Source organism: Etheostoma spectabile, chromosome 3 (genome assembly GCF_008692095.1).
Source record: "Etheostoma spectabile isolate EspeVRDwgs_2016 chromosome 3, UIUC_Espe_1.0, whole genome shotgun sequence".
Taxonomy (NCBI): Eukaryota; Metazoa; Chordata; class Actinopteri; order Perciformes; family Percidae; genus Etheostoma; species Etheostoma spectabile.
The window spans coordinates 21256694-21277655 of NC_045735.1; the positions used below are offsets into that span (position 1 = coordinate 21256694).

Below are 20962 nucleotides of genomic sequence, written 5' to 3' on the forward strand. Positions count from 1 at the left end.
ATGTTGAATATTGCGATAATGATATTACTTGCGATAAATAAACAGGTTGTAAAACGTACTCAAGTCTGCATTTCCGCTGCTTTTAGTATTCTTCTAAAATACAACAAATTGCTTGTTGAATTTAAAACAAATAAAAGGAAATCTAAGACTCTGGAGACTTGGCACAGCATTGCTGAGTCCTTGAAGGCAATACTGTAGTCTTTTCTTTTGTTTGCGTGTGTGATTGCTCCCTTGTCTTGTGTCTGTCGGTTTCTGCATGTGTTGTTTTGTCTCCCTCCCTCCCTTTTTTCCTCTCTGTAATTTTGTGGCCCTGGGACACGTTCCTATGTCCCAGTGTGTTGTTTGTTCTAACTGTTTTTGATCACCAAAAAATAAATAAAAGGACATTTCTAACATTACTTTATTGAACAAATTGTGCAGCCCTATTATTTATATATATATATATATATTTATATATATATATATATATTCCACTTACTTTCGTGATCCTCTGATTTTTTCTCTAGTGCCACCATGAAATATCTCAACAACTCTTGGATGGATAACTTGGATAACTAATTGCATTTGATACAGATAGATATTCACCTGAAATACACACACGTACAGTAATTAGACATGAATTATTGGAGAGGTGTCAGAGCAAAGGGGCTGTCACACAGTCAGTGCTGCAAGCAGTTGGGAGTTTGCTCAAGGGCACTTCGGCAGTGCCCAGAATGTAAACTGGCACCTCTCAAGTTACCAGTCCATTTTCCATACTTTGGTTTGTGCGGGGCTGGGACCGGACTTGAACCTGCCTCCGGAACCCCACGGAGTGTGCTCCTGAACATGGCAAACCTTAGACCTCCTTAGACCTGTTTGTTGGCAGAGTTGGTTAAAGGTTGTTTAAGAATGCTGGGAAAAAATGTGCCTGTTAACTTGCAATCATCATTGTTTGTTAGGGAGTCATGGTGTTTTCCCTAAGCCCTAACTTGTCCCTGCCACTCTTTTGCCAACCTCTACCTTCTCTTTCACATCTAGTTCATGTTGAGCCGTTCTTGCCGGAGGCAGGGTTTGGAATGATGCTTCTTCTATTAGCTTGTTTGTTTTTCATCTGACAACAGGCTATGTCCCAAAAGGTGCTGTCTCATCCTTTGGTTGCCACTCACTCGGTTTCAACAATAAATGCTTTATTCATGTCCCCCACCCTTTCCTGAACTGTACATCCCCTCTCTCTAGAACAAAGCATTCAGTCATGACTCAGTCAAATAATCATTATGGCTCCTTAAGTACCTGTGTGGAGAGGAGGAACTGGCAGTCAGAGTTGAGGAATGTGCTTCAATAAAGCTGCCTTTGAATGCTTGCTCAGGAAATGTCATAACAGCAGGTGAAAAAAAATAAAAATGAGACAGGACAGATTAGTTCTGCAGCTGCCAGTGGCAAGCAGCCATCAGTACACCTGATGGTGGAGCAGAGGGGTCTTTCCCACTCTGAGGGAAATGGACTGTTACTCTAAAGTCACAACAGAAAGTATCCCTGTAAATCATAATTTGTTGCCATATCTAATAGTCTAATGTATTATCCGGAGTAAACAGTTATCCACTATGTGTATCAACCTGACAGTATAAAGAGACAGACTACTTTCTCTTTTTTAACTATCAGCAATTCCGCTGGAGATAGCAAAACCAAAAATGAATTTGTCCCACTAACAAGTATCATCTGTGTAGCCAAAACCTAATATTTTTTATTCTTCTGTGCCAAAGAGCTCTATTGTCATCTAAAAGCTATTAAAAACACATAAAAGAGTTATACTGTTGCACCAGGTCGCATAATTCTTCATTACAATGAACATGGCAGGTGTAGTCTGTTCTGAAACAACTCTGTTTTCAATCTCTAAAGAGTTTGCTTCATGTTGGGCAGACGTCACTTCTCTTGGTTCTTTTATGTGTTTTTAATAGTTGTTGGACTACAAGTTGGAAGTTTTATGGCACAGAGGTATAAGCTATAATAAAAGTATAATTTCAGGCTTGTCCTTTAAAAGCTCCTATGTGGATTTGAAACATTCTGCCTTTGGGTACTCCAAGTGGTAACTCTCAAAAAAGAGACTGTGGCAGACTGCAGTGCACAGATTGAAAGGCTGAAAGCAACACACAGACTTTATCAATTTCACCGTTATTGTTGGATTTTTTGACAAACTAATCATTTAAAATATTCTATAATGAAATTCTACACATGGGATTTAAAGGGGCAAACACAGTGTCAAGCTCCCATAGAGTGGCCCTTTATCTGTTCGTCTCATCCCTGCTCTCAGTGTCTGTGAGTGACAGACTGTGGACAGCAGAAGGTTGTCAGGCTGACAGACCACCATCACACAGCCCCACCACCCCCGCCAGCACGCTACTTATACACTGCCAGCCCAGCACCCCCTTCAATTACAGACTGGAGCAACAAACCAGACCAGCATCATTCCCCTGTCAGCTGCCATGCAATTCATACAGGTCTAGGCACACATACAACCCTCAGCAAACACACATGAACACAAACATTTCACTACTGCACTGGAATTGAAAAAATGGCCAACTATAGCTGCTGTATTGATTCATTTAGTTGCTGTACAATAAGAAGGTGTAGCTTTTAAAAAAAAATGAATTACATTGTTGACGCACGATGGCTCAGTTATGCACATGCACACACATACACACATACACACACACCCACACACACACCTCTGAATATGGTTTAAACATACAGTACAAACACACACACACACACCCACACACACACACACACACACACACTGAAAACATCTCATGAATATTGAACGAGTTTTGAGGGTTCCAACTGAACGCACCCCTTTCTATGTACTGTCTGTCATTGTTGAATAATTGATCCTCCCCTTTGCAATCTCCATTTGTCAAAATGAACAGTTGTGCTTCTGTGTTCCCTTTCCAAGAGGAAATGCGCTCTTCGCAGCTACAGGCATATGTGAAATACTGAACCACGTCTTATTTGTCAGAGTTAATGTTTTATCCAAATTTACAGTGTTTGCATTCAATGCCGAACAGGCAACTTTAATTTCACGATGTTACATTTGTTGACAGGTATGAGATCAAGTATGACAAGGACGACTATGTGCTGAGAGTGAAGAAGGCTTCCATTAACGACGAGGGCATGTTCACCTGTGTGGCAGAAAACCGCGTGGGCAAGCTGGAGGCCTCCGCCACTCTCACAGTCAGAGGTACCAAACCCCTTTTTTCCTTTTGTTATTTTTTCACATTAGCTAGCACGTGTCAACACTTGTCATGCACCACTGAGGTTTATTGTACTTGTTACCAATATACGGTGAGCTTTGGATTGGCAGTTTACTCCATAGGGTCCCCTTTGCACAAATGGAAATCCAGAATGCTGACTCTCACAGCTCAGAAAGATGTACACAGTCTATGAATCTGTTTAATTATTAACATTTCCGAGTGCAACGTTGACACACTCTGCCCCACTCTGCCACCCTCCCCCAATCGTGGTGGTCTGCTAGCCACACTACCCTCCGCGCTGTAACTACCCAGTCGGCAAAGCCATTTCACAGATTACTGGTGCACACCGCCAGTCTACCACCTGTTGTTTTGCAAGGTTAATAAAAACATTCTAACCATAATTTCCTCTCTTTTCACCACTCTTCTTTCCATTAAACCCAAGCGTTTAAGGTCTCTGTGGAGCGCTTTGCAAGCAACACAGGGGGCCAGAGGGAGATAAAACAAGGTCCGGGTTGACTCTTTTTTGGAAGGTGGATTTGTGAAAGTAGCATCTTGGTGATTTAGTTGATGACGAGGACACATACAGTAACACAGAGGAAACACTGGGGAACCACTACCTGCACCAACTCTTTTGGATAGAGAGTGGGCTTTCAGAAGCTCCGGTTTTTGGATGAAACCCACATGCTGTCTTCACTTTGAAATCTTTTTGCTCTCTCTCCTCCTCTTGCTCTATTTTTTTCTACCCTGTCCATCAGCACCAGTGATACACCCATCTGTAGAATTGTAGATTTCATTAATGCAGACAGCGTAGGTCCAGTAGTATGTTTGTCCCTGACAAGTAGAATTGGCCGCCCCCACACGTACGTATATATATGCAATTGAAGATTTCCAACCACTAGGGGGCGCTCATGCCAGGCTGCCTTTGACATTCTGTCTCTGAGAAACAGGGTTTGAGCAAATGAATACAATTGTCCAGTGGACAGTGGACAAAAGCTACTGGATCCGCTCTGCCATGCTTACCCTTTGCTAGAGATGTGTTGGCCCCAACACAACATGTCATTCATTCTGACTGATTTCTTTTTGTCTTATTTTATTGTGTTTGTTCTGTTCGTCTTTTGTTTTACATGTTTGTGTGTCTGTCTTAATTTGTTTCTGTTGTGTATCCACTCCTCCATTGTTGTTGTCTCCAGCTCGCCCTGTAGGTAAGTACCCATCCTTCTGATTAGATTCCATTCTGCATGCCTTCTCCATACACATTATTGCATTTGACTGCCTGAAAATTGATTACCATTGCTTCAACATTACTGTATATAACTAACACAGGTGTTACCTCGCATTGTCTACCCTCCGAATTGTTGTTTGCAAATAGTTATGTAGTCTGTGGAGATTTTACAGCTCTTCCTGTATCACTAAAACACTAATGGATTATTACAACCGGACTTTAGGCCAGCCTTATCAATGTAGCCAACTGCAATCATTTTGTTTGCAGCAACTTCACAGAACTCGGAGACATAGCTCCATAGCAAACACATATTTTTTTAAATATGGCTTCTGAGTTTCCTGAGTATGTGTTGGACCCTAATTAAGTACGTAGAATTTACTTCAAATACATGTCAAAAACACACCATTATTATTAATGTGACAGTAGGGTTAGGGTCCAAGCAACAAACAACAGCCACAAAATACACCAAACGATTGTCTTTGTAAAGTGCTCTTTTTTTTGTAGGTTTGCATTTCTATCATGTTAACTTGATCTCAACCAGCAGCTGTTGGAACTGGAGTAGGTTATAATGACACATTACAGCAGCACAGATTTATCAACTGCATTGACTCAAACCTTTCCGTTACTTCCGTTACGTTTAGCTCTAAACTGAATGCTTTATAGATTCTAGACTCTGTCCTTTACAATAAATGAGATTGCTGGCAGTCTGATATTCTCAGATATTGTTATCTCATATGGTCCAGGACGTGTCTAACTTGCAAGTCTTGAGGCCATCTGTGAATTTTTTGGAACACAAAGCTGAGATCTGTTTGTTTTGGATGAGCTTCTTTCCTTCTGAGCCCCACAACACAGAGCTGGGAATCTCATTGTATTTCCAGATAGATTGGGACAAGGTCAAGGCAGAACCAAATATGATACATTTAAAATGTTAAATTGTTAGAGGAAGTTAGTGAAAATGGGCATCTGGAGAGAAAGGTGTGCGGTTTGAGAGAAGAAACAGGAGGAATGCCGGAACAAGAAACATGCATCAGGAAAAAGAATGGAGAAGAAAAGAATGGCAGAAGTGTGTGTCGAGACAGGCTTGACTGGCAGAAAAACCCAGACAATGCCTCAGTGGCAGGACTTTGGTTGCCAAAACAGCAGTAGTTGTTCTGTGATTGTCAAACTGTCAGCTTTCAAGAAGATGGAGGAAATTACACATTCATTCTGCCTGTGGGAAGAGACAGTAATTGCAGTCCACTTCTGAATAAAATATGATTGAACGTGGGATTTTAAAGCAGGAAGAAAAGCTTTAGTTTGTCTGGGTGTACTGAATGGATGTCTGTCTCTCTGCCCATTTGTTCTTTTCACCCTGACTGCTGTTTTCTGCTGAGCCCTCTCCAAACCAGGCAGATGTAGCTTGTCATGAATTAAATATGGGCACCTGATCATGTGTTTCCTTAGGAGGGGACAGGAAGGAGGCTCTCACATGTCATTAAGGGTCTCTATATCAGAAACAGGGCCAGTGTGAGTTAGTTCTGAGCAAGTCTGTCACACACTGGCTTCCTCTTTTTTTTAAGTTTTTGATCTGTTCTTCTCTGAAGGCCTTCCACTCCTTTTTAGATCCACCTTGTCACATTTGCCAACGGGTTTCATTCCTTTTCTGATGTAATTTACAAAAAGAAAAGGAGATTGAAAGCAGTGCCACAGGTATAGAATTATCCCACTATCAGGCCACCAGGAGAAGCTACTGTTTCGGCTGATAGACTACAGTTGATGTTTTAACCTTGTGTCACTTGTTCAAACAGTCAAGTGGAATAGGAAACATACTATCTTGAATAGGGCATCTTTGTTACAAAAGGATTGATGGTGCCAAGTTGTTGGCTACAATGTAGATGATTCACAAACAGATTTCTCACTTTTTGAACAAAGTTTGACCAAATCTAGCAGAACACCAAATATTTGTTTTTGACATCCAGCTGCAAATCCACACAAGCAAAATCCAATTATTAACCACATAACTAATTCACATAACTCAATTCTGTTTGAGAGTACTTAGTATAATATATAAAGAAATATGTTTTTATAAATGAATTTGAGTTTGTGTGCAATAAGAGCTTTTAAGAACGGGAAAGAAGTAGACAGATGAAGAGTGTGAGAAAGGACAAGGCCGGGGGATGCAGTGATAGGGACCAGTCTATAAGGTGTTAGACCATATTTTTAGCGAGTAGTTAGTAGTGCAGTGTGGGATGGAACAGAGCAGAGGAAGTGAAGGGAGGGAACTGAGTCCTTGCCAAAGCATGATTTAGGAGCTGTGTATCAGGCCCAGCATTGTGAGAGCCACAAGATATCCAAGCTGCAGAAGGCCAAATGGGAAGGCAGTAAATCTGGAGCCATCTGTAGCATTCCCAACTGTGTGTATATTTGACAAATACACACCCCCAAAAAGGGATTACATGGAGAAACCAGCCAAATGGGAAGAGTTTGGCCTTACTGGAACCAGCTGGCTTGTCAGTGGAAGGACTTACAACGAAACAGAAATGCTACAACATGCATTGCAACAATTCAGATTTTTGTGTAAAAAATGTCTTAAGTTTTCATTTAGTTTGCCTATATGAAAAGGCCTCTACTACCCATTGTCGGCACTTAACTCAGAGTCTTTAATTTGTTGACTTTTGTGATCTCTGTAGGGCCCATGTTTCATCCTTTAAGGAGGTATTATGTTGGCAAACATGGTAATTGTCAACAAGGGACTAAGACCCCCAGTGACAGCCATAGAATAAATAAGCAGAGGTCTTCGGTCATGCAGTAAATTACCTTAGGTCAAAGTTCAGACGATCTAGTTTTGCAGCTGAGATGATTGCTAATATTCGTCAGTTCTACTTATATTAGCACATGACATCTGTGTGCAGAATAAAGGTTACTGGTGGTGCATACAGATATGGATTTAAGGGGAAAAAGTCTTCTTTGCTTCTATACTAGAATCCATTGTCAGCCTTATACAGTACACTGAAGCTTATATTTATTATTATATTGAGACAAAAACATACTGTTTAAATCAATCTTTCAAATAAAAACATCATTGCTGGTGTTAAATTGTAAAGCCTCCTTAACCCACCATCAGAGAATGGTCAGGGAGTGAAGAGAGGCGGCACTGCACACCAGAAGAATCTAAACTCCTCTCTCTTTATTATTGAACTGCATCTGCCAAGTTGTCAGCCAGAAACGTCTCACTCTGTCGTGACTGCGTGCGACAACTGGTCTGGCTCCTGATGGAGTTGTGAATATTGACTACGAAAGCTTCAAACTATGATTTCAAAGTTTGATAGCTTTTCAAGCCTCTTCTCTATTTGATAGTGAGGTGTTAGCATGGAGTGTTGTAAACACAGACAAAGTCTCTTTAAATCTCTCACTCCTTGTTGATACAACTTTGATCAGAAGTACTGAGCCCCTTCAGATCTGGGCTTTTATATGGGACGCATTCTAAAAAAAGACTAAATCTTACATATGGAAATTTAGACACGATCAAGCCTTTTATGTCTATACCTGTTCATAGTTTAGTTTCCTGGGCATGGGTCTGCCTTTGTGTTGTGTCAGATCAAAGTGCCTTTGTTTTTAAAAAAAAGGCGTTTCTCCTTGTGAATGCCAATGTGACTGTCATTCATTCGGCCTTAGCCTCACCTGGATGAATGGCCAACCAGGTTACCATGGCAATGATTGTCATGATAGTCATTGGTGTCCTTCCTCTGTTCAGAGCCGTGGATATAACGCTGCATGGAAGCTCTGTACGGCACTCCCATTTTGATTTGACCATGTGGTATATTGCTTGTTTTTGCTTGAAATCCCCAAGCCCCGATGATCTCCAGCCCTTATGTTTGGCCTAACAGTGTAACACTGATCTACTAACACAGGTGTTTTTGCCCTTTGACTTCAGCTGCACCCCAGTTTGTCATCCGCCCAAGGGACCAAATTGTGGCTCAAGGCCGCACTGCCACCTTCCCGTGTGAAACCAAAGGAAACCCTCAGCCTGCTGTCTTTTGGCAGAAGGAGGGAAGTCAGGTAAGAGCAAACAACCTCACTCAACCAAGTGTGGAAAACATTTGTATCGTTTTTATTGCTTTTTTGCATTATTTCTTACATGCGGAAATACATTGCTCTCTTTGTCAGCAGCTTTTGTTATCTACGGTGCGTCTAGTGTTATCAACACTCAGCACTTCGTTTGGATTTCCCTGGCTGTATGCACACTTGCTGAGTACTTATGATTCTCCTGCCCTGCATATCACACACACAGACGCATACACCCAGCACTGCAAACTACACTATCTGTCATCAGTATCTTTACTACAGACACAGATACACCTTTGTTCTCAGGAGCCGCAAAACGACAGTGTGCCTGGCAAAGTGCTAATCGGTTTTCCGTGACCCTGCACTGATAAGAACGATCCTATCCCTCAGTCAAACAGATACCCATTCAAATACCTGGGTGTCCTCACAACGCTCAACAACAGTGCCAATTAGGAGCCTGTTGGGGCTTGTAGATGAGCCAGAGATATGATTCAGCCCTGGCTAAGGTTCACACACACACACACACACACACACACACACACACACACACACACACACACACGCAGCCTGCAGGCCAACAATTACTGCAAAGTTCTCTTAAAAGAATTAACAGAAGTGAGACACAACATTTGGTGTAATACTCACCCACTTTACCCCTTACCAATGTGTGACCTAAAGATTACAGTACAACTCTGAGTAACACTGAGTCATGTTGTAAACTTCTTCAGAAAGGGAATATTTATATTCGGCGTGTGTCTCACATAGTTATTAAAGATGAGCCTTTTGAAATGAATGTACTACAAACACTTTTGTACAAGCAGTTGCACGCCCTCTCTATCTCTGCACTTGTCTCTGTTTATCAATGCTTTCTGTACCTCACCCACATTGACATATAAAAGGTATAAAGGTATTTGTTGAGAGATCAAATTAAAGCTATCGTTCAGTATAGTAATTAAATGGCAGACAGACCTTTTTTCTCACACTAGAGGATAATGGAGTGTACATCTCATGTGCTAGAGATGTGTGGAGACTAATTAAAAACAACTACATAATTTGTTGCATTAAAGAGATTAGGTGTAATTAAATCCAGTTAATGTATTTGTGGGTTACCTTTGCGGATCATAAGAAAATAGGCATACAAAAAAAGGGATAAAGCTGCTCTAAAGCTAATAAAGAAAGAAGTAGAGGTGATGTTGTCAGTGTCATCAGTGTTTTGATCCTGTGTATTTACTCTAAATTATGTGGGATTAATTATACCTTCCTCTATTCTAAAGACACATTGCATTATATTCAGCATTAGCCCAACTTGTAAAGGGTGGTTTCTGTGGGTAAAAGAGCAGTGAAAATGCTGTGGAATTAAAGCAGAAAGGAAAATAGTCATGACGCCAACAAGAGCAAAAGTTGCCTTCATAACACAGTGGAGCCTCTGGCTTGGCACAAGAATAAGTATGAAACAAAGTCTTTATGTTGTATACATTTTGGGAAGTTTGTGAGGTTGGTTAACCATGTGATGGATAAAATTGTTCTTGCTGTAGCTGTAATAGTCCAATGTGTGTGAATGTGAGTGTGCACAGTAAGTTTATGTGTTAGTTTGGCGGGTTTGGTGGGTGTGAATGTTTTGTCATATTTCCAGGTTGTACTGGTTCCATGCTCTCACTAATTGGCCATTTGTACCTCTTTTCCTACAGAATTTGCTCTTTCCTAACCAACCCCAGCAGCCCAACAGTCGCTTCTCGGTGTCACCCAGCGGAGACCTCACCATCTCATCTGTGCAGCGGGCAGATGCTGGTTACTATATCTGCCAGGCTCTAACCGTTGCAGGCAGTATCCTTGCCAAGGCTCAACTGGAGGTCACAGATGGTGAGGGGAAAACCGACACATCCTGTAACATCTTCCATGCCAGCACACAAGCACACACCTTAGCACCACTGCAAATGTGGAGAAGTTGGTTCATATGTGCATGTTAACACAGATTTACTTTCAACATGCATGTTCTTCTGCCCCACATGTATTTAGACAATAACCCATCAACAAACCAATTATTAATACCAGCATAAGTAACATGTGATTTTAGTTTGTCATGGTTTAAGTGTAACACATTCCTGCTTTCTAAGTTCATAGTGGAATTTGGCCCATGTGAAAGTACTGTATAGGTACACAACAATGTGCAAGTATACATTCGGCTTCAGTTTGAGAAATGTCAGTATGCCCATGACCTTCAGAAACTGTGTTTTTGCAGTACGCTCTTTGTTTCATTTTTTTTCATGTGACAATTTAATTAACATTTTCTACTTTTCCTTTTAGAAAGGAAAGAAAGCATTGCCCTTGAGTTCTTTCAAGTGTAATGATCAGCGTTTTGTGTGAGTGGGCGATGTGCGAGTATATGTAAGAGGGAAGGAGCAGGAGAAAGAGACACAGAGAAAGAGAGGGGGCATGATTGAGTGAGTGAGTGACACGGGTTTTCTGTGGAATGAATTATGTGGTCCTGCGAAGTGTGGGAGCATCTAATCTGCTCAGCTGCTGTGATGGCAAGATCGACGGCCATCCATATATCTGCTGAAGTACCTGCTAGTAGAAAGATTAAAAGCACTACTGGAACGCTTTTTTCCCCAACATTGTATCTGAAGTAGGAACATACACACATACACAATTGGTATGTCCTTCAATTGCCTGGAATAAAATATCATCATATTTAACAGCCAAAGACTCTGGCTTGTCAACAGTTAACCATTGTATTTGTTTGTTTGTTTTAATAGCAGAAGGCATATTAGCAAGACTGGTGTTAGGATGGTCTAAAAGAAAAAGAAGGCAGAGGAGGAAAGAGTACAGGAGGGCCATAGTGAGGTCACGGCCACACCTGCCGCAGTCTTCCTGTGATTTACTGCTCCAAAACCCGACAACAGTCTGTGGAGTTCAAGGAGATCTGTAATGAGAAATTCCTGATCTAAAGACCCAAGGCCTTAGTTGAGCCTTGCCTCCCCTCTCTGTCACTCCTACATGCCATCATCACATGCATCCCCGTGCCTGGCACTTTCTTATGTTTGTGCATAAGCTTCTGTCAGTAGTCATAGCTTACTGTGTTCTCTTAATGGGGAAGGTGTTGGAGTCACAGACTACACTTAAAACATGTATTAACAAACATGGTTGCTGATGATAATTCAGGTTACTGAGTAGTGTATATATATATATATATATATATATATATATATATATATCATTCAAGCATATAATGTTGGGGTAAATCTATAGCTCTTTTAAAACTGACAAAAAAACCTCTGGGGTATGTTCATGAGATAAGATAAACAAGCAGCTGGTGCTTTAAATACTCTCTTGGCTTACTTTCAGATTTACATGAATACTTTGGATTCATATGATTGCATTCTCCCTTATATAAACATTCAAGAGCATTAAAAAACAGAAGTGAAATACTATTATTGGAATGGATTTTGGTAGCTAACATGTCAGGTTTCTGCTCAATTTTTCTCTGTGTTTCTTAGGTGACCCATAGCGAAGGGTGACCACAACACAGCATAAGTGTGTTACTTCGAACCACTACCTTTTGTCATACGTAGCTGCTAGAGTGAGAATAGGGGTGGCAATGAGGGTGTGATGATGTGTTAAAAGGTTACAGAGGTAGACTTGGTAATTAGCCCCTGCAGGTCTGACATCATTAATCCATACCGTCTAATTAATGTGGGTTCTGTGATGCCAGGGGGACTCCACATTATTCAACTCTAAATATATAAACTGCCTCTGTGCTAGAGCGCTAACTCTCTCTGAAATCACCTCTGACATACACACTATTTCATTGAAGGGACCCACAGGCTTTTTTTTTGGCACATTATAACAGATGAATTTGCTCCTGCAATTGGAATTCATCACAGCATTAGCATTCGTCTAAGGTGAACTTAAAACAAAATAAAAAAAAGGATTGTCTTCTCTGATTATTTGCAGATTTAGATGTATTAATCCCATCTCAGGAGTTCTTTTCAGTAACATTTAGTATTTGAAATTCACCTTCCATTGTGCCCCATGCTTCACAGAATGAAGTATTTACTGGAACCACACTGAGTCAATAGGCAAGAGTTTCACCGCTAAACTGTACCACAGAGTCTAGAGTAGTGTATAAAAATAAGGCTACCCAGGCAGTAACTGGAAACTGCTTAGCATCCCTCTGCCACATCAACGAAACTAGAAAACACTACTCAGCTGTTCTTTTCCCCCCTTCCTGGAAATACAGGATATGGTCATTGTTCTGTGGTGCAATTACAAGACCTGCAGAGAAAACAGTCGACTTTATGATAGACACCCACATCCACCCTCGGTGCATTTTATGATCAATCAGGCCCCTTATGTGAACACAGATTTTCCATCTGGACTTCAGAAGGATATGAATAATATGTTCACATTTTTGTCTTTGTATTGCAGTTCTCACAGACAGGCCGCCACCCATCATTCGCCAAGGCCCATCCAATCAGACACTTGGGGTGGACAGTGTGGCACTGTTGAAATGCCAGGCATCAGGAGACCCCATCCCCTCCATCAGCTGGCTGAAGGATGGGGTCAGTCTGCTGGGAAAGGACGCCCGCATGTCCCTGCAGGAGCTGGGCAGCCTGCAGATAAAAAACGTCAAGGTAAAGCATTTCATTGGTCTTATTGGTTTAAGATGTATTTGTGCTACTGTGCCAAAGTTATATTGCAATAGCTTTGTCCATAACTAGAGTTGAACTGTAAAATATTGTATTGTCAGCTCCCTTATTGCTTCACATCACTCTATTTTCTCGGTTAAATCACTTGATTTAAGGTGTTCATACAGTTATATGCATTTGTAAGGGCAATGCCCTGCAGTGTCCTGATGCGTCCTGCTGAACCTTGCTGCTTCCCACTACGTCCACCTATGCTCTGCTATGCAACGCTACACCCTGTAACGCCCTGCAGTGCCCTGCTATGACATGAACTACTACCACCATTTGTAGTCACTTTTCCATTATCTTTATTGTGACTATTATTGCTACTGTGCATCACACCCCCAACCAGCACCGCCAGGCACAGCCTACCAAGAGCCCGGGTCTGAACGAGGTTTCTTCCTAAAAGGGAATTTGTCCTCGCCACTGTCACACTAATTGCTTGCTCTTGGGGGAATTATTCGAAATATTGGGGCTTTGTGAATTATAGAATGTGGTCCAGACCTACTCTATCTGTAAAGCGTCTCGAGATAGCTGTTTTTATGATTTGATACTATAAATAAAATTGAATTGAATTGAATTGGACGTTTGTAGGATTCAGTAAGACATGGCTTAAGCAAGGTACCATAATGACTTAAAGAGATGAATAGGCAGCATTGATTCTTTTTAATTGTTTGATAGTATCACTTAGTGGCACTGCAGCTCCAACTGGGCTCAGCTGCTCAGCTGGGTTGGATGGACTCCAGCTGCAGCATAGAAACATGTATGCACTTACAGATATATATTCACACACACACACACACACACACACACACATACATTTAGAGTAGATTCAATTTAAAAGGCGCATGCCTCCCTTTCCCCACTCGGAGGCCTCAGTGGAATATCTATTATGCTTGACAAAGCTGCCGACCACTGACATGTTATTTAATAAATGGAAGGAAGGCACAGGGACAAAAACCAACAAACAACCAAAGTTCCTAAGAGGGATGGAGAGACAAGCCAGCTGTCATCGGTCCAGGGGGTTCAGGCAGCCCACCCTAAATGAATTAGCCCGGCTTTATTGTTGTCGGCAGGACAGTGGGGACATGGGGATGTGGAGTGGAAAAGTGATGGAAGGAAGGGTGGTGAGTAGAAAATGGATTTCATTAGGAAATTAGCGTCAGCACTTTGAGGCACTCACAAATGACACACAATTTGGCCAGCACAAGACTAGCTCATGAAGTCGCCGCATCACTTTTCATTGTTTCAGCAATAGGAAGATAACATATATTCAGTCATAGCGACTGCTCCCAGGATGTGTGAAATGAAATGGCACTAAAAGGGATATTAGTGATGTCATTATGCACTGTGTCCATGCTTTTAGTGTGTGTGTATTTGTTTTTATTCATTTATTCATGTGTTTGCTACTTTATACCAGCTTTCAGACTCTGGGATCTACACATGTGTGGCTACCAGCTCCAGCGGTGAAACCTCATGGAGTGCTTTCTTGGAAGTCAAAGGTACAAGATTGTGTTAAGATTGCATGTATATTATGTATATAAAAAAATCTACTTATCAGCAGTTTTCACTAGAAAAATTCTTCTTCTCTCCATTCAGAAACAGGTGTAGTGCTGGTCATAAAAAAACATGATGAGAATGAGCTTCCAGGCCCACCATCTAAACCTCAGGTCACTGATGTCACCAAGAACAGCGTGTCCTTGTCCTGGCAGAATGGGATGGCTGGAGCATCACCTGTCTCCTCCTTTGTTATTGAAGCATTCAGGTTTGTTTAACCAGTAACATCAAACCCTCACTCTACAGTATGTACAGTGGTGCTCAAAAGTTTACATACACATGCTTAAGTTGACTAAAAAGAGGAATAAAAAAATCACATTTTGGAAATTTATTTTAATACCTAAATTAAAAAATGAGGTAAAATCCAACCTTTAAGGACACCAATTTTCTTTGTGAATGAATAACGTATTGTAAATAAATAAATGTTCTTATTTAAAATACAGGGGTCATAAGTATACATACCCCTATGTTAAATTCCCATAGAGGCAGGCAGATTTTTATTATTAAAGGCCAGTTATTTCCTGGATTCAGGATATTATGCATCCTGATAAAGTTCCCTTGGCCTTTAGAATTAAAATAGCCCCACATCCTCACATACTCTTCACCATGCTTAGAGATAGGCATGGGATACTTTCTATAAAATCATCTCTCAATGCAAATCAAACCAGGTATTAGTCTAACTGAAATAAAACCATGCCTATCTCTAAGCATGGTGAAGAGTATGTGATGATGTGGGGCTATTTTAATTCTAAAGGCCAAGGGAACTTTATCAGGATGCATAATATCCTGAATCCAGGAAATAACTGGCCTTTAATAATAAAAATCTGCCTGCCTCTATGGGAATTTAACATAGGGTATGTATACTTATGACCCCTGTATTTTAAATAAGAACATTTATTTATTTACAATATGTTATTCATTCACAAAGAAAATTGGTGTCCTTAAAGGTTGGATTTTACCTCATTTTTTAATTTAGGTATTAAAATAAATTTCCAAAACATGATTTTTTTATTCCTCTTTTTAGTCAACTTAAGCATGTGTATGTAAACTTTTGAGCACCACTGTATCTACTATGTAGCAGCCTTGGGAATGTGAGGATTGCAGGTACAAATATATTGTACCGTATGGAAAGACACTGAAAAATAATGTGAAACCACCTTTTCCTCTTCCGTTGCAGTCAGTCAGTGAGCAACAGCTGGCAAACAGTAGCAGATCATGTCAAAACCACCCAGTTTACTGTCAAAGGCCTCCGTCCTAACACCATCTACCTGTTCATGGTCCGAGCAGTCAACAACCAGGGGCTGAGTGATCCAAGCCCTATGTCTGATCCTGTCAGAACGCAAGGTACTTTACATAACATGAATATGAAAAGAATGTGTTATATTTACAGTGTTTATTAAATAAATGTATAGTTAATTCAGAACCTGTCATAATCACTTTCGCTGGTGGTGGAATGTGGTGTTCTTTTTTGCTAAGTATAATTTTTGTTTCCACTGATAGGGGAAGGTCATTGTTCTCCCCTTCAAAGTGTGATACTTATCAGCCCCTCTCAGCCAGTAGCTATATCGAAACACTGCACAACTTTCCAGAGGTCAGATTCTCCAACTCAGCTCAGCTCGTTAAGGCTACACTTTAGCAATTATGTAAAATAAGCATGTCTGCTTTTGGAAAGCCTAACTGTGTTAGTGCTATCCCTGCTATGTTAATGATCATAACTGGAGAAAATGACTGCCTCAAAACCCAAAGAAGATTTGATTACTGGACCGGACAGACCACAGTCTCCAGATTACACTGATACGTTAAGTCCCTGGCAAAAATAAATAAATCAAGAAGCAAATTTTGGCTGAGCTCTGTCAAATACAAGCCAAGAGTGTGTTTAAAAAAAAGTGTAGTCAATTTGAATTGCAGCATATCTGTCTCATGCTGAGGTGGAGGTCTTGAAATGATATAGCGATGTGTTTATTGACAATGGCGTGCATTGATGACAAATTGATTTTTCACTTCTTTTTAACTATGTTTGGCCCGTCATGCATTAATAGTGTGGCCTGTGATCTATGATCGTCTTGGGTTGTCTGAATGAAGCTTTTTATATATATATATATATATATATATATAATCGTTTTTGCAAGTTGTTTGCTTCCCTTCAGTAAATAACTCAAAATGGGGCTCGCTTCAACCACACTCAGTATCTCATACACTGGAGTTTTTTTATTGCTTGTAACTTGAAACATGTGTATGTGCAGAATGGGAAATGAGCTGGAAAATAGTGTCATAGTGTCCATTCATCTTCCATCCAATATGTCTAGGGTCGCGCATTCAGAGTTCATTTGTTGATGTGGTTGTTCAGTCAGTCCCCAGTAAGTGCAGACAAGTCACACATCTAAAGACCTTTGCCAGCCCAGTTCTCCTTTCTTTTTTCCAAACCAGACAGGAGCCTTAATACAAAATGGAATGAGGTCATTTTAATAAAGATGAAGTTGCTCCTTTTGAAATAAAATCGTAATCACTAAGTGTACGCTTCCCTGCTGAAAGCGATTGGTCTATTCATTCACTCTTTTACCATTCCACGTCTAATGGTGATAAAGCAAGGTGTATTGTGAGTGAGATCTGTGAAAACCACGTGGAGGAGAGTGGGCAACATTTTCTTTTGTGCCCTCTCTCTCTTTCTCATTTTTCTTTCTTGCTCTCTCATAGATATAAGTCCTCCAGCTCAAGGTGTCGACCACAGGCATGTACAGAAGGAGCTCGGTGAGGTCATGGTTCGGCTCCACAACCCAGTTGTGCTAAGTCCCACAACCATTCAGGTCACCTGGACGGTAAGGGCAGCTTGTCTTTTTGCATACAGAATCCAATTATAGCAGTACATCATTCTCATTTGTTCAGCTTGAGTCTTTGCACTGGAAGAACTTTGTCCGATTTGTAGGTAGTTTTCTTATCGCCCCACATTCTTTTGACATCATTGATTTTGTAAAATTGAGCCATATAGTCAAGATAGTTTATATTCTAAGATCCCTCTTTGAAACCAAAAAGGTGCAGCTTGAGGCTACAATTTGTTTTATGTCAGGGAATTTTAGTTCGGTTGTTCCCCCAGACTGCAGCTTTGAACGGTGACTTAAAAGTAACTGAACATCAAATAGCTGAAAAATTGTTTCTCCTAACCACACTAAACATCACAAGAGGTGTCAGAGACATCTGGTTGGTCATCAATCTTCCGCATGTCTTAAGCTGCTTCCCTCTTAAAACAAAGACTTTGCACAGATGACATTAGATTGAAATTAATGTTTGTGGTCAAACTGCATTTTGTGAATACAAGTTTTTTTTCATGAGATGATGCATTCATCTTCTTTTACACTCATACATGCAAACAATACATACACCTGCTCTCACAGTATGTCCCACATTTGGCAGTTTTATTTAATGTAAAAAATGTGAAAACAGCCATAGCTTTGGCTAAAATATTTTGTTTTAATTGTATGCTAATGAAGATAAAAAGGCTATTCATATTATTTAAAGCTGAGGTTGTCATGAAATGTATGTGCTCATTTATTTTGATGCTGGTGCTATGAATCCCTCATGTGCAGATGTTTACAGTATACACCTATCACTTAGTGGCATGGGGTGCCTGTTTCCATTTCCAAATGAGCCACATTAGCACTTTTCCTGGTGACATGTTTATTGACCCCTGTAATAAGTCTTAACCCGAGATTTGCTAGCTACTTTTATGCTAAAGCATTGCTTTATGATTGCAATGTACAATCAACAGAAAACATGGCTGCCTAATCAATCAGGGTCCCTTTCAGTAAACAGAGAGACCGCTCTCAGAGAGCTTTTATATTCCCAAATCATTCCATTGATAAAAGTCACGCACCAAGCAGAGAATCCATTTTGCTGATTTACTTTGGCTACACTTGCGAAAAAACAGCTGCTTAATATCCCACTTGAAAGCCCGGCTCACTTCTTCTACTGTTAACAAGCCATTACAATGACTTATGTGCCCACTCTGACTCTGCATAAATTCTGCATTTTCTGTATAGCTAAATGGGTCCAAGTTTTAAGGGAGGGGTCCTTTGTGGGTTGCAGGGGGCTATCACACTTCCACTCTCTGTCTTTTCTATGGGACATTTCTGCTGTTATCACCTCTGCTGTTTATTCTCCTCATGTCCCCAGGGTGTCTGTATGTGGTGCCGCATAACATTCTCATACTCACAGCCCATCTTAGATGTCGTGGGACCTGCTTTCCAGTGTCACTAGTTAGTAATTATAATAGACATGAGACATGCATCTGTCCTTTAAGGTGGAATTACGGAATGTCTTTTTAATAGAGGAGGGAACACTTTGGGCTGGGAGCTGGGTGTATGATGTAATGTCAGGGTGTTAATTGAGCTATGTGTGTCATAGATGGAGATAAAAGGACAATTTAACGAGTAAAAGCCTCGAAAGTGTCATGAATGCAATCCTGTAAGGAAGAAATACATTGCCGAAAAACATCCCTTTTTATATTTTCTTGTGACTGGCACAAGATAGCATCTACCAATCTCCTCTGTTCAGTTCTTTTTGCACAGAAATACAACAGTAAACCTGTGTTCATTCACTTTCTCAGGTGGATCGTCAGTCCCAGTTCATCCAGGGCTACAGAGTTCTGTACAGGCAGACATCGGGACTGCCTTCACCAGGACCCTGGCAGACCCAGGATGTGAAGGTCCCTTCTGAACGCAGTGTCGTCCTCTCCGCACTCAAAAAGGGCATTGTGTATGAGATCAAGGTCCGTCCGTATTTCAACGAGTTTCAAGGCATGGACAGTGAATCCCGAACGGCACGGACGAGTGAAGAAGGTATGAAGCAGAGGAACCTGCTCAGTATTTGTAGATTACGTCGGGAGCAATACAACATTGTGACTCAAACTGTGTGAGTCCACACAAATGTGGGATGACGGGTGACGCATGACCCCGTAGGCTGTTTTCATGTTAGTTTTTGTCATAATATTGCAGGCGCGCCATCCCTCCCTTTGACACAGATTTGAGGGTATATGTGTGAATGCATGTTTGTGCCTGTCTGTCTGACCTTCCTGCTGTGCTTTTTTTGTTTATGATTGGTAGTATTAGTGCCAAACTTCTTCTAATCCATCACCCAGGAGCCACAGGCCTGAGCTGTGATTGGACAAAGCACACACTTCCTCCTGCAAAGATGATCTGTCGCCCAAAGCTTGACTCATACAGGCTCTGACAAGACCACAGAGCAGTGTGGCACAATATCACAATATGAATTTACTATTTTGACCTGTGCCATAACAGAAATGCATCCAACAGCATTGCGCCAGCTTGGCTTCAACTTTTGAGTCTAATAACTGAAATTAAATTATGATGTGATCTGAAGGAAAGACACACATGCAACAGCACAAAGAGACAAATACAGACTCCATATACTGGAGACAATGCCCATCTTGCCACAATATATTTAGGTCTGCATGTATAGGAGACAGTTCAAATCTTGTCCGTGTGGCAGGCTCATTTATTTTCCCTTTCCCAGAGTGACCATATCTCCTGTGGCCAGGAGCCAGTGCACACTGTAGGGGAACTGCCATCACATTACAGCTGTACCCAAAACACACTCTCACACACACATACAGAAAACACTTACATGCAAGCACACCACCTCCCCTAAAGGCCTTCAGAACCTCCATGTCCCAGCAATTACCAATGCTGATAACACTCGCTTCTTCTGCTCTATCTGCATCCCAGTCCCTCAGAGAGCGCCACCACTTTCTATTTCTGTCACAACCCCACTGCTCTGCCTAGTCAGCTGGTACACCATCAAACACACAGCTCTAGGCTCCTCAGAGACACTGGGACTACTAAGAAGGGCAACTAGATGAATAGTGAAGTCTTGGTCAGAGGGTGATTAAAACTTAGCTTGTCCATTAGCTAACACAATTAGAGAATCCCTAGAGTAGGTCCAGGCGGATGCAAGGTTACAGTATGCTCAGCTCTCCAATGCTGTGTCCATCTTTGTAGTCTCCCTCCTTCTTTTTCACACATTCTCTCACTCTCCATCTGGAGAATCATGTCATAGGTGATAGATGAACTGTGGTTGCCATCTGATCAAGGGCTTAGGTTTGCATATGGACGGCAGGGACACAGAATTATCCCTGCCAATATCTGAGTAATCGCTTTCACATTATCCTACTGCCAAGCATGAAAGAGGCAAGAGCTGCTCAGTATGCTACAGTT

At 41.1% G+C, this 20962-nt stretch overlaps 1 protein-coding gene across 15 annotated transcripts in view; it reads left to right on the forward strand.

The window, feature by feature from the left end:
• Nucleotides 1–20962, forward strand: part of robo2 (roundabout, axon guidance receptor, homolog 2 (Drosophila)) — a 357891-nt gene that overhangs the window by 299740 nt on the left and 37189 nt on the right. For 11 of the 15 annotated variants that reach the window (XM_032502179.1, XM_032502213.1, XM_032502256.1 and 8 more), the window contains 10 exons: nucleotides 3078–3214; nucleotides 4418–4429; nucleotides 8363–8487; nucleotides 10182–10353; nucleotides 12922–13127; nucleotides 14599–14680; nucleotides 14778–14943; nucleotides 15913–16079; nucleotides 17430–17551; nucleotides 19336–19567. In XM_032502179.1, coding sequence (XP_032358070.1) covers nucleotides 3078–3214; nucleotides 4418–4429; nucleotides 8363–8487; nucleotides 10182–10353; nucleotides 12922–13127; nucleotides 14599–14680; nucleotides 14778–14943; nucleotides 15913–16079; nucleotides 17430–17551; nucleotides 19336–19567 — 1421 coding nt within the window. The remainder of the gene's footprint in view (nucleotides 1–3077; nucleotides 3215–4417; nucleotides 4430–8362; nucleotides 8488–10181; nucleotides 10354–12921; nucleotides 13128–14598; nucleotides 14681–14777; nucleotides 14944–15912; nucleotides 16080–17429; nucleotides 17552–19335; nucleotides 19568–20962) is intronic. The other 4 variants (XM_032502194.1, XM_032502222.1, XM_032502304.1 and 1 more) reach the window with 1 other exon arrangement.